Source organism: Equus quagga, chromosome 2 (assembly GCF_021613505.1).
Source record: "Equus quagga isolate Etosha38 chromosome 2, UCLA_HA_Equagga_1.0, whole genome shotgun sequence".
NCBI lineage: Eukaryota > Metazoa > Chordata > Mammalia > Perissodactyla > Equidae > Equus > Equus quagga.
The window spans coordinates 140,963,727-140,977,296 of NC_060268.1; the positions used below are offsets into that span (position 1 = coordinate 140,963,727).

The 13,570-nt window shown below is 34.3% G+C and overlaps 1 protein-coding gene across 1 annotated transcript in view; it reads left to right on the forward strand.

The window, feature by feature from the left end:
- The window catches only part of PCDH15 (protocadherin related 15), an 874,042-nt gene that overhangs the window by 802,861 nt on the left and 57,611 nt on the right, over positions 1-13,570 (forward strand). The window contains exon 29 of the mRNA XM_046654051.1: positions 10,767-10,982. Within this exon, the coding sequence (XP_046510007.1) occupies positions 10,767-10,982 (216 nt within the window). The remainder of the gene's footprint in view (positions 1-10,766; positions 10,983-13,570) is intronic.

Sequence of the window (13,570 nt, forward strand, 5' to 3'; positions counted from 1 at the left end):
ACATAGATTGTTCAGAAAAAAACTGGGTAATGTGGTTTGGGGGAAATATCAATAGAGTAAATGTAGGGCAAGAAGTTGAAATGGTAAACTGGGATCAGACAGAATATTTCACGGACTTGTCTTAATGTTCACCTTCTGGCAGGTGGGAGCTATCAGTAGTTTTTAAGCTATTGCTGGAGTCAAAAATGAGACTTGAGAGCCTGAAATTGGACTGCCAGCTTGATAGACAGTCACAGAACTGAGAAGTATTGCAGAGGTAGAATGCAGAAGGCTTGCTGATGGACTGGAAATAGGAGGCATGGGGTGAGATAAAATAGTTGGAGAAGATACTGAGATTTTTAGCTCAGTTCATTCCATAGGTAGTGATGCCCTTACCACGCAAAGAGAATACAGAAAGAGAAGCACATAGAGCAGCGAAAAGAGGGACAAGAGAGTGGGAGTTGAGAAGAAGAAACTAAATTTGGTTTAGATTATTGAAGATAACTAAGGAAGAACCAGAGAGTTTGAAATAATGAATACATCATTTAATTTGCTTTGAAAGCTGAATTAACTACAGAATTATTGCAAAAGTACAAATTTCTTAAACAGTTTTAATAACAAGTAAGTTTGCAGTAAAAATCCAGAAAATTTTGTGATTCAAAATCAACATTAAAAACCAGTTTCCTGGGGGGCCGGCCCCGTGGCCAAGTGATTGGGTTCTTGCGCTCCGCTTCCATGGCCTAGGGTTTCGCTGGTTTGGATCCTGGGCATGGACATGGCAACACTGGTCAGGCCACACTGAGGCGTCATCCCACATGCCACAACTGGAAGGACCCACAACTAAAGATACACAACTATCTACCGGGGGACTTTGGGGAGAAAAAGGAAAAGTAATATCTTAAAAAAAGAAAAGGAGTTTCCTCTCTCAAAAGAGGGTGCAAATTGTTTATGTGTTTTGTTTTATTACTACATCTATTGAATAGAGCACAGTTTCTTTCTCTTCCACATCAATGAAAAATTAGGACAGACGACTTCAGAGTTCATTTCAAAGCAAGATTGATGAATGTATGATCAGTCATTATATTAGCAATAAAGAGGAAAAGATCAAAACAATGACTTTTTGAAATAATAATGTTTATTTTCCAAAATATTCTACAAGACAAAGAAAATAAAACTAAAAAAAAAATGCTTTGATTATCACATAAATGCAAGTCTTGCTTATTTTGAACTCGCATGCCTTCTGTAATACAGAATGTTTCAGTGAGTTAATTTAAAAAACAATAAAAGGAAGATTTTGTTATTTTCAGTTCAGTTTCTTTCTTTAATTTTTCAAATGATGTTATTCTGTCATATTTGGCACCACTCTTTAAAATAAGAGTAAACCTTGGCAAATTCTAACTACATAGAATAAAATAATAATAAAAGCCCTGTAAAAGTCTTTGTAATTCAACTGTGTTGTATGTCTTTACATACCATTGTTAAATTGTTGTTTCTACACCAAGTTTTATTTTATTCATTAGAATGTCTCTGAGTTACAGTAGACTTTTACTTAACAATGTAAATAGTAAATAGACATATTGAAATTAGGAATTATTAATATTGAACTGTGGTCCCTTCTTGACAATCGTATGAAAAAATCAAACACTAAGCTCTTATTTAAAATGTTTCCTCTCTTTTTTGTTTTTGCAGAAGCTTTGAATAATCTTATAAATAGATCAAGCTACATGACATTTTCCTTATTCATGTTTTATGATATGTTGTGTGTATTGTCTTTAAGAGCTTTAAAATGATGGTTTCTTTGTAGTTCCTAAAACAGAAGAGCAAATTAAAGTAGTTGAAGAAGACAAAGCTCTTCTTTTTGCCTCCTGCAAACATAGCTTGACATGCTGACGTTGGTAGGTAGAAATGTGAGATTTGAGTGTTTTTGCAATGACATTCTAAAATACTGTCACTCTCTTTCAAGTCTTCAGTGCTGTTACACGTTAAAATTGGGGTCTAACTGAGAAGCTAAAGTTAAAGTTAGCATTATTATGCTTTAATGGGCTTTAGAAGCTCTTAGGACAACACTAATTATTCCACTACTATTTCTGCATCCATAGTATTCATTTAGGCAACAGAGGGCAACAGTTATTTAGGCTGTTAGAAAATCAATGGGCTCACCTACTCCCCTCTATGAGATAGGCAATTATTTGGTGATTTTCTCTTAATGTTGGGCACCTGCGTGCATTAAAATTTCCAGATGAGGCCTTAGAAATGTGTAAGTGGTTGCCTGTGTCTTAACTTTCATTTAAGAATATAATTGCAGCGACTATAATTACAGTAGTCACTTCTGACTTTCATTTCTTTAAAACAACTCTACACATGCCTTCCCTGATTTTGCTCACTAAGAGAAATTCACAAGTCAGTGAATCAAATCTTCCAGGGTAACCTCTTTCACATAATGATGACTATGTCAAGACCCCAGTATAAATTTTTGATTATAAAGAAATTGACAGAATAGGTAAAATGACACTGATTCTTTAGTAAATTTGATTTATTTAGAGTTTCCATGATGAGTCAGTTTTAATTTTTAGGCATTAATTTAACTAAGCTTGTTAGATGTCTCTTTACTTCTATCTAAGAAATGAAGGAAGAGATTTATAATTTTTATTTACTTTTTCCCTTTCATAGAATATCTCTATGAATTTTCCCCAAATTTTAAGAAAACAATGCAGGCTATCTTCATAATAGTTTATTTATGTAAAAAATACCACATCACTGTTTTGCTTTATTCATGCTTAATTTGACTAATGACATTTTAGGCAAATAATTTCCTTTCAAACCGGTTTTTCTCAGCAACACAGTATGCATCAAGGGCTAATTTATAACACTCTTAGAAGTTTAAAATGTCAGATCATCCTTTCCTTCCCGTCAAAAAGTCAGAAAGCCAAAATTCTACCTGAAAATGAGTTCTAAATTAAAATATAAATGAATTTTGGCTTACATTTCCAATCACTTTCCTTCTTTTAGGGAGGATATTTTATATAGTAAAGTAGAGTGTGTTCTATCTAGTGTGAATAACCTTTATATACTTGAGATAATGGATATAAAGTCTACGTGGAAGATTGATTTACGTTTGTGGTAATTACAGATATAATAGATTCTATCCCTGTCCTTTTATTTCGGTTTTCATTTATCCTGTTTCATTTTTCCCCCCTATATTTCTTTTTCTCTTCTTTTAAAGCATTCTTTTGGATGGATTTTTTTTCTTTTACCCTGTGTGTCTCTAGCATATTTGAGAAGTTATATACAAATAAGGATTACCTTAGAAATTTTAACATACACAGTCCTACAGATATCAATGTCCTGTCCATCCTGAATATTCTTTAGAGACTTAGAACATTTAACTCCAGTCACTTCCATTCCAATTTATGTATTATTGTGGTTGGATATTTTACTCTATCTTTTTTTAACCACATAAAACAATGTAATTGTTGTGTTGTAGAGTGCACGCTAATACTTTCTTTGCTTTTCCATTTCTTCCTAAATCTTGGATCTTCCATCTGGAATCACATTCCTTTCACTTAAAATAATCAATTTGGGATTTTTCATGGGTATCTTTTCAGTGATTGTCTGAAAAAGTGGTCATTTCACTCTTGGCTTTGGAAGACATTTTCATTAGGACTAGAATTCTAAAGGCACAGTTATTATCTCTCTGCACTTTGAAGATATAATTCCCCTACCATCTGCCATGCAATGTTGCTGTTAAGAAGTCAATTGTCAGTCTACTGTTTCCAAGACTGCTTTTGGGCTGGGGTGGGATGTGGACGTTTCACAGTTTCTATGTGATGTGTGGGTTCTAGGTTTGGTTACTTGTTATTTACCACGTTTGTAGTTTATTGGGCTTCAATCTTTGGATAGCTATCTTTTTTTTCTTAAAGATTGGCCTAACAATCTTAAAGATTGAGCTAACATCTGCTGCGAACCTTTGTTCTTCTTCTCCTCAAAGCCCCCCAGTACATAATTGTATGTTCTAGTTGTGGGTCCTCCTAGTTCTGTTATGTGGGTTACCACCTCAGCATGGCTTGATGAGTGGTGCTAGGTCTGTGCTCAGCAACTGAACTGGTGAAACCCTGGGCTGCCGAAGCAGAGCGCCAAACTTAACCACTTGGCCATGGGGCCAGCCCCTGTGGATAGTTATCTTTAATCAGTTCTGAAAAAATTCTGTTCCATTCTTTCTCCTATTTTTTTTGAAACTCTGATGGTTTGCTAAACCTTCTCACTCTTAATTGTATATCTCAAACTTGTTTTTTGATTTTTCATCTTTGTTGCTCTGTGAAGTATTCTGGATGATTCTTTTTGCCTTATCATTCAGTTCACTAATTCCCTCGTCAGCTGTGCCTAATCTGCTAACAACTTCATCTCTGAGTTTTTAATTTCATTTATATTTTTCACACCTAGAAGATACATTTATTTGTGTTCAACTAGTCTCTTTCTTCATATTTTTTAATATCTCTATTATTTACTGAAACATATTTGTTTTATACTCTATGTCTGTTAATTCAAATATCTAAGGCCTTTGTGGGTATGATTTTGCTTTTTTAACTCAATAGACTCTTTTTTGGGGGAGGAGGGTGAGGATGGTGGGCCCTGAGCTAACATCTGTTGCCAATCTTCCTCTTTTTGCTTGAGGAAGATTGTCACTGAGCAAATATCTGTGCCAATCTTCCTCTATTTTGTATGTAGGATGCTGCCACAGCATGGCTTGTCGAGTGGTGTGTAGGTCCTCGCCCAGGATCCAAACCAGCAAACCCTAGGATGCTGAAGTAGAACATGCAAACTTAACTGCTACACCACCAGGCTGGCCCCTCAACAGACTCTTTTTTGTTATATTTTGTTTTGTTTTCATTTTGAGAATTATTTTACTCTAACTTTTCATCATTCTTGGAACTTCATTTGTTAGAATTATTTGAGGCATAGTTTGAAGGTGGCTTTTTTGAAAAAATACTTGCTCTGTCAGAAGGTTAGGCCATTATCAATTAAAGATCACTTTTCTCAAATTCTCAGGTTGTAGCTTTTCTATTCATTCAGGTAGAATCCAGGACCATTGCATTTACAAATTCAAAATTATTGGAGTTTCTCCCTGAGTTAGGCAAATTGGTGGTCTGTAAATAAAGGCTGCAAACACCAATGAGAGCTTGTGTTTGGTTATGGATTCTCAAGGGAGTTTTTTCCCCACTGCACTCAATACCAAGTATTAAGCCAGGCAGTTGTCTATGCAGTGTTGGGGTGGTGGTGGCCCTCATGGCTGGAAAGGAGAGATGAATTTCTCCTTCACCTTACAGTGAGAATTTAGGTTTCTGAGGAGGGAAGTCTTATTAGACCACTTCCATGAGTGGGCCTTGGCTCTTGCCTCCTACTCTCTGAGCCACTCGAGATCTTATAAATTAAATTTTAGGTTCACCTAGATGATCAAAAAGCCGTCTAAGTGAACCACCATCAGCACTAAGATTTTTGTATTCTTGCCTTCACTTAGTTTTCAAATTGCATATTTAATGTTTGCTTTTGATCTCCCTGATATATTTAGGAAGAATTCTTAAGATTGTTTATCTAGAATTTGCTGTTATTTTCACTGAGATGTTAGTCCTGGTGCTTAGTCTGACATATTGAATATGGTGGTTATAGTACAGGTTTTAGAATGAGACCTACACTGTGCTATCAACTATCTTTGTGATTGTGAGCAAGTTACTAATCTCTCTTGTGCCTCCATTTCTTCACCTATAAAATAATATCAAGAAAATTTAGGCAATGGAAAGGATGTCATGAGATGATATTTATAAAGTATTTACATAGCACTTGGAAAATTGTAAGAGTTCAATAAACGTTAGCTTGCAGCAGCAGCAATAACATTATATAAATAATGTAAATGGGCTTTGAGGTTCAAAGAGCACTGGACTGGGAGTTGCAGAGAATGAACCAGACTCAGTCTCTGACTCTAGTAGCTTCAGTGGCATGATAGGGACAGAATTCTAGCTGCCGTTAAGGGGTGATTGTGAGGTAAGAAATTGGAGACTGATTGTAGAAAAATTTTCTGAGGAACTAAACTGTGACAAATAGACATAGAAGTTGTGGGAATAGTGTTAGAAGTGGGTATACAGTAAAAGAAAAGTCTCATTTGGTTTTAATGAGAGAGACAGATGTCTTATAGTCTGTAGAGGTAAAGCTTAAAAGAACAGACATATATAGAGCCGATGAAGTGTTAAATGCAGAAGATATGGGAGGAATTCAGATCAAAGCATAAGTACCTTCAATGAGAGAGAAGAGTCAGTTGCTCCTCTGAGATATGAAGAAAGACAGTAAGAGTAAGTGCAGATACAGGTACTTTTTAAGTTATAGGATGAGTAGTTGAGAGACTTCACACTTGATAGCATCAATTTTTATGTAAATTAAAGCTTCCTCATCTCTGGAGGAGACTCTGGAAAAAAGTATGTGATTTGAAGAAAAGGGCGAATTTTAGAGTGAGGTAGAAAACTCACACATATAGCATAGATTTTCCAAATAAATCAAAGGCACAGTTGAACTCAGAGACCATGGACTCATAGCAACAATAGTCTGCCTGATTATTTAATTTCTTTCATCACTCTTCAGTCACCCAGGAGTAGGTTGATGGTTAAATTGATACCATGCTGTGGTAGACTTCCCACATGTAAAGTAGAGGAAGATGGACACGGATGTTACCTCAGGGCCGGTCTTCCTCAGCCAAAAGAGGCGGGTTGGCAGCAGATGTTAGCTCAGGGCTAATCTTCCTCAAGAAAGAAAAAATTGTTAAAAGTAGGAAGGAATAATTGTCTTTCTCCATCTGACTTATTTCTCTTAGCATAAGACTCTCAAGGTCCATCCATGTTGTCACAAATGGCACGATTTTGTCTTCATTATGGCTGAGTACTATTCCATTGTATATATATATATACCACATCTTTATCTTTTCTTCTGTTGGTGGGCACTGAGGTTGCTTCCAAGTCTTGGCTATTGTGAATATTGCTGAAATGAACATAGGGGTGCATGTATCTTTTCAAGTTAGTGTCTTCATGTTCTTTGGATAAATACCCTGAAGAGGAATAGCTGTTTCATACAGTATTTCTATTTTGAATTTTTGAGAAATTGCCATACTGTTTTCCATAGTGGCTTCACCCATTTGCCTTCTCACTAGCAGTGTATGAGAGTTCCCTTTTCTCCACATCCTCTCCAACACTTGTTATTTCTTGTCCTTTTAATAATAGCCATTCTGACAGGTGTGAGGTAATATCACCATTGTAGTTTTTATTTGCATTTCCCTAATAATTAGTGATAAACTAGACTTTTGGTGGTGAACATGATGTAGTCTATACAGAAGTCAAAATATAATTATGTATGCCTGAAATTTATATAATGTTATAAACCAACGTGACCTAAACAAATTAAAAAAGTAGGAAGCAAAGAGATGCAACTCTTTGCTGAAACTCCTGGTTGCTTTCCACATCTTGAACCAGATGTAAAATTGTGCTCTTAATGTTTTCATCAGTATTTTTGGTGTGACTTGGCATGTAGTTAGATATATCATATCTTGTAATTGATTTCATAAAAAGAACATTCAGTTGTTAATTGTGAATGAATATACTCAGCTTTCGTCAGAGTCACACTTTATAAATAAGCTTTGGTCTTAAATCATGTTTGATGAAAATTGAATAGACCCAAAATTGAACTTGAAAATCCTTTAAATTGCTCATCAGTACAGTACCTATTGGAATTTGTATCATTCACTGTTTAGCTTACTAGTATTCAACTATGTATACTTAGGAGAGAGGGGGGAGATTTGAAAGGATGCTAATGATTCTGTCAACTATCCTCAATGAGTGTTTTCTGAAATGAGATCTTTGAGATTCCAAAGAGGATCAAGCCCATTAAAAGAAATAGAAATTTAAAGTGGAGTCGTTACTGACAACATATATGTGACAGTAGAGTTTTATATTTCTGAAAAAAAAGGACCAGTAGACATGATGCTCCAAAGGTGCTATGAAAAATCATAGAAGAAAATAGATTTTTCTGAGTTATAATTACTAATTCCATACCCAAACTTTTGCATTAAATGATTATTTGTTTCAGAAAAGGGATGTTTAAAAAGCATCTAAAACTGTTAAAATATGGCTACTTTGTGATTATCATAATTTAACAAATTAGGAATACTGTAAAGTGAAATTACTTGTTTATTGAAATTGGAAGTTAATCAGTAAGAACTGTGCAAAGAAGCTTAATGTACCAAGCAATCACAAGGGTTTTATTGTAACTGCCTTTTCTTTCCTAAATGTGATTGTATTTTGTTAAAGAGTTTATTTTAAAATATAAGGATTTGGAATCTCATGACACAAAATTGAGCAAAGGAAGTCAGACAGAAAACAGAACACGTATCATGATCCCATCAGTGTGAACTTTAAAAATAGGCATAACCTATCAGTGGTGTCAGAATCAGGCTAGTGGTTTCCCTGGGGAGCTGGGTATGAGTGGAAGAGCGTGAAGGACATTCTGGGATGCTGGTAATGTTTTATTTTATTTTTTTGAGGAAGCTTAGCCCTGAGCTAACATCTGCCACCAATCCTCCTCTTCTTGCTGAGGAAGATCAGCCTGAGCTAACATTTGTACCCATCTTCCTCTATTTTATATGTGGGACTCTTGCCACAGCATGGCTTGATAGGTGTTGTGTACCTCCACACCCGGGATCTGAACCCGTAACCCCAGGCTGCTGAAGCCAAGTGTGTGAGCTTAACTGCTACACCACCAGTGTTTTATTTCTTGATGCACATGCTGGTCACAAGTGTGTCTATTTTGCAAGATTTTATGGAGCTATGTACTTATGATTTGTGCATGTCTGTTATACCTCAAGAAAGTTTGCATTAACGGTAAAAAGTTTATTTCAGGGAAAATGCTCATGTTAATCATAAGTTAAAGGATATATTCAACCAAATCTTTGACTGATTTGGTGTTAATTCCAAATGTGCTCATAGTATGTAAATGAAATGTCTTTGATTCCTTGATTCAAACTCTGATTTTAATTTTAGTTGGGAACATGCTTTTTGTTTCTTATGCTACACTTTGCTGCGTGACTAAAACTCCTTGGTTCAAAGCTTAAAAGGACACACTTTGATAACTATTTTTTTCTTTGTTCTTTTTTTCTTTTTAGTGATAATGTGTCTTCATGTTGAAATCGAATTACTTTTCCTCTAACATGAAAATTAAGCTCTGCCATTATGTAAACCATACAGACCATCTGAAGAGATGAGCTGTTAGCTGGAGCTTGTCTTATTCTAAAGCTGAGAATTTTAACTTAGAAAGTTTAAGAAACATTTTATCCTGAAGTGAAATATCTAGTTTTTTACTTTAAGTTAGCTTGTCTAACAGGTGCATAGACTTATTCTGAAATGTTTTAAATGGTTAAGCACTGCATAGAACTTGAAGCTGGGGAGTCAAGCTCATGCTGAAACTTACTACACATTTGCTATTGTTTACTACTTTGTCATTATTTATATCCCTACCTTACCACTTACTATTTAGCCTTTGGCTATTTAAATTGAACTAAAACTGAAATTTCGGTTTCTTAGTCACATTAGCTTCAGTTCAAATGTTCAATAGTCATATGTGGCTAGTGGCTACTGTATTGGACAAAGCACATTTAGAGCATTTTTATCATTGCAGAAAGTTCTACTGGATAGCAATAAATTACGTAATTAGATTAATACATTCCTCAGAGTTTGACTTTTATTAAATAAGATTTTTTCTAGAATTCTTAGCATTGTAATGACAAATCTTAAACGCTTGATGCATGATAATAATAATATCTTTGGTAAAAGTAAGAATAGCAAGATAATGAAAATAACAATAATATAAAACTTACATATCTAGTATTATGAATCAGGTGTATCTATAGCCTTGTATAAATTCACTAAAATTCTTCTATCCACCAATCCTCTTCCAGATATGTCACTGTGAAATAATTCTTAAATTGGCATTCTGAAAAATATCCCTGAAGAAGAAGCCATGAAGCCAGGCTAATCTATCATGTTCACAGCTTTATTAAAAAAAACAACAACAAAAAATGTATTCTGAACAACTGTTTACCTTTTTAAATTGTAAATGTTAAGAAATCTTAACATGTAGATCCTAAGAACCTTCAACCGGGAACAAATGTGGTTAATCTAGAGATAGAATTATGAAAATTGAAGCTGGATTAGTATTCTAACCCTTTATAATTATTATATGGCATTAGCTAATTAGAATATTTTTGTGCATCTTTAGATTTATTGGTTAAAAGCTTTGAACTTTATCTTATTGCCATCTGAAATATTTTAGTTCATTATTTTATTTTTTTCCCTTTAGGAAATAGATTAGATCAAAAACACAACCACATATTATGCTTATTATACAAGAGAATGGTTAGGTAAAGAACTGCCGCCTCCTTAAACCAATTTGGATCACATCCCAGAGCGGAACCCATCAGACATGCCCATCAAAACACTTGATTCATTGACTGGACTTCACTATTAGCAGTAGTGTCTATGTCCTTTCTATTCACAGTTCAGTAGTCATTATCATTCTAATAACAACCATTCAACCTGCGGACACAAAGTCTATAAATCTACATAATGATATCCCAAAAAATAGACTTTTAGGAGGGTTTTATTGTGTTATTATTACACAAGAAACATCAGTCTTACAAACAGAAATAAAAGGTTATTTTCTTCCTGCTTATTTATACTCTGTGTTTTTTTCTCTCCTAGGCTACTGATAAAGATACCGGCAATTATAGTGCCATGGCATACAGACTCATAATACCACCAATTAAAGAGGGAAAAGAAGGATTTGTGGTGGAAACATATACAGGGCTTATCAAAACTGCTATGCTCTTCCATAATATGAGGAGGTCCTACTTCAAGTTTCAAGTCATTGCAACTGACGACTATGGGAAGGGACTAAGTGGCAAAGCAGATGTACTTGTGAGTAGCTAAGACTTCAGATAAGGGGGTAGACCTATGCACTATCACCCAGTGTCAGTGTTTTCAGCTCAGAGAACTTTTCAATTTATTTGAAATAGGTTTTCTAAAACATATATGTGATTAATTTTTATCTAGGTTGTTAATAGCTATGATTTAGGATATTAAAAATATAGCTTTATGGGGGTTTTTTTGATGTTTGAAAAACACATGATAATATGTTTTTATACATGATTATGATAGAGCGCCATAAGCACTGGATTTCTATTTGATTTGCAGATCTCATTTTTAATAGAGAATTGACTGGAGCCTCTTAAGATTTTAAAAGGCTTCACAGAGTTGTGCTGGAGAAATTAAAATGGAAGAAATTTTTGTTTAAGTTACTTTAAGGACTTTTGTAATTAACAAAACAAAAGAAAGTGTTGTGGAGCAAATTAATGTTCCAATAGACGTGACTCCCTTGTTTGACCAAAATCCCTATTGATGACATTGGTGATCCCTAAGTTATATTTGACTTCACCCAATAATATCACTTTTCTATCCTGACCTTTTCATAGGCTGTACACAAGCTCAGTGGTAGATTGTTCCTAGGGATAATTTGATATTAATGTCTATTCAAAATATTCAACACCAATGCATCTATCCCATGGAAGCTCTACCAACTTGGAAGTGAGGATTATTTGGACTTTTCGCTGATGCATCCGGTGAAAAATTTAAGTATAATTATTATTGGAAATATTTGTCACATAAAGACAGAATCAAGTATAATTTTTCTTTTGCTGTTTACGTCTTATTAAGTCTTCATTTTTCACAGTTCTCTTCACTTAGTTCTCTGGACAAGTTTAGCCTTTATATATACGCAAACATCAATGATCAAATATTTTTCTTCTTAAATAATGGTGAAGACAAATCTCCATGATTGCGGTGGGCATGAAGACCTGAACATCCTCATTTATAAGAGTAAAGCTGCAATGGAATTTAAAAAGGCCAATCTAAGCCAAGAAGCTTTTGACATAGAAAATATTAAGGTTGACATAGAATTTTGATCAAATTAAAATCTGTAAACCTTATATAAAATAATGTCATTTTTCTTCCTGTTATTTAAGATATGCACATTGTGGTACTTTAAGGTTAAACAATAAGGTCACTACATTAATTATAATTAAAGTGTTATAATAACACAAAGAAAATATAAGTATACATATTATATATGTACTATGTACTTAGGCAATGTGAAGGTTATGGATTTCTTATTTGGACTCCATAAACCATTGTATGGAAATTAAAAAGTATACTTTTAAAATTATCCAAAATATATTTAGAAAGATTCAATTCAAAGTAATCATAGTGTGATATATTTATAAATCATAACATATACACAAGGAAATTTTCCTAACAAAATGATATTTATCATAAGATCTGAAATCCTTTCAGCCAAGAGAAGGGAGATATGAAGAGAAATAAGACTGTGCAGAAGGAAACACATGTGCCAGGACCAAGAAGAAAAAGAAATGATACAGGTCTGGATAACTGATCTGTATTTAATCAGCGTGAAAGAGTGGGAGAGGAAAAGTGAATGAGAGCCAGGACTGGAGATGGAACTAGGCAGTTCATATAAAAGCCATGGGCCATATTAAAAATATTGGAACTTCTTCCTAAAAGTAATGGGAGATCATTGAAAAGTTTTTAGTATGAGTGAGTGAAGATAAGATTTTTAATTTAGATGAAACCTAAGACTACTGCTTATACTTCTGCCTTCTCAAGCAGTGGCTTTTGTTTGTATTCTTTTCTGTTGTCCTTCTCCACAGTCGTTCGTTTAGGTTACTTGCCTGCCCTGAAGACATTGGAGTTTCAGGCAGCTGTGGGCAACTATATGTAGAAAACAAGGAACCTATATCTACATGTCATCACGAAATTATTTCCTAATATAAATTATATTCAGTTGTATGAAGCTAATATAGCTAATCCAGAGTATTCGATTCATGGTCCTGGTGCATATGCATTTTCACAATTTTAATACTGTGTGATGTGTGTGCAAAACAATATATGACTTGACTTCACATTTTTTATATCAATTTTGGGTAATAGGAAAGAGCACATGTTCTGGAGTTGGACAGCCTGCACTTAAATTGGAACCAAGTTATTTGGTGTCTCTTTGTTTTATTAGTTTTCTTATTTAAAAATTGGAATGATAGTCATAACTACCTGATATGGCAGTTGTTAGAATTAAATGAGTTAAAGCCTATAGAGTATTGAGAAAAAAGGTAAATGGTATGTTGTAAGCAGATAATAAATGCTATTATTTTTCTTCCATTTTTCTAAATAAGAACATGGAAGGAACTCTGTAAATGTTAACTTAATAGGACGGACTCTTCAGCACCTGTTAAATTAGCTCATCTTAGCCCCACATGTAAGTTTACATGTGTATTTCTCTTTATCTACACAAACATAAAGTTGGCTAAAGCAGACATGAAGGCTATATGTGATGATCCCATGGAATGAAGTATTCTAACTAGTAATATCCCAGATTCTTTGTCATAATGAATAGATGATCCCTGGAGATTTAGAAAATCTAAAAGCCAGTTTTTCCT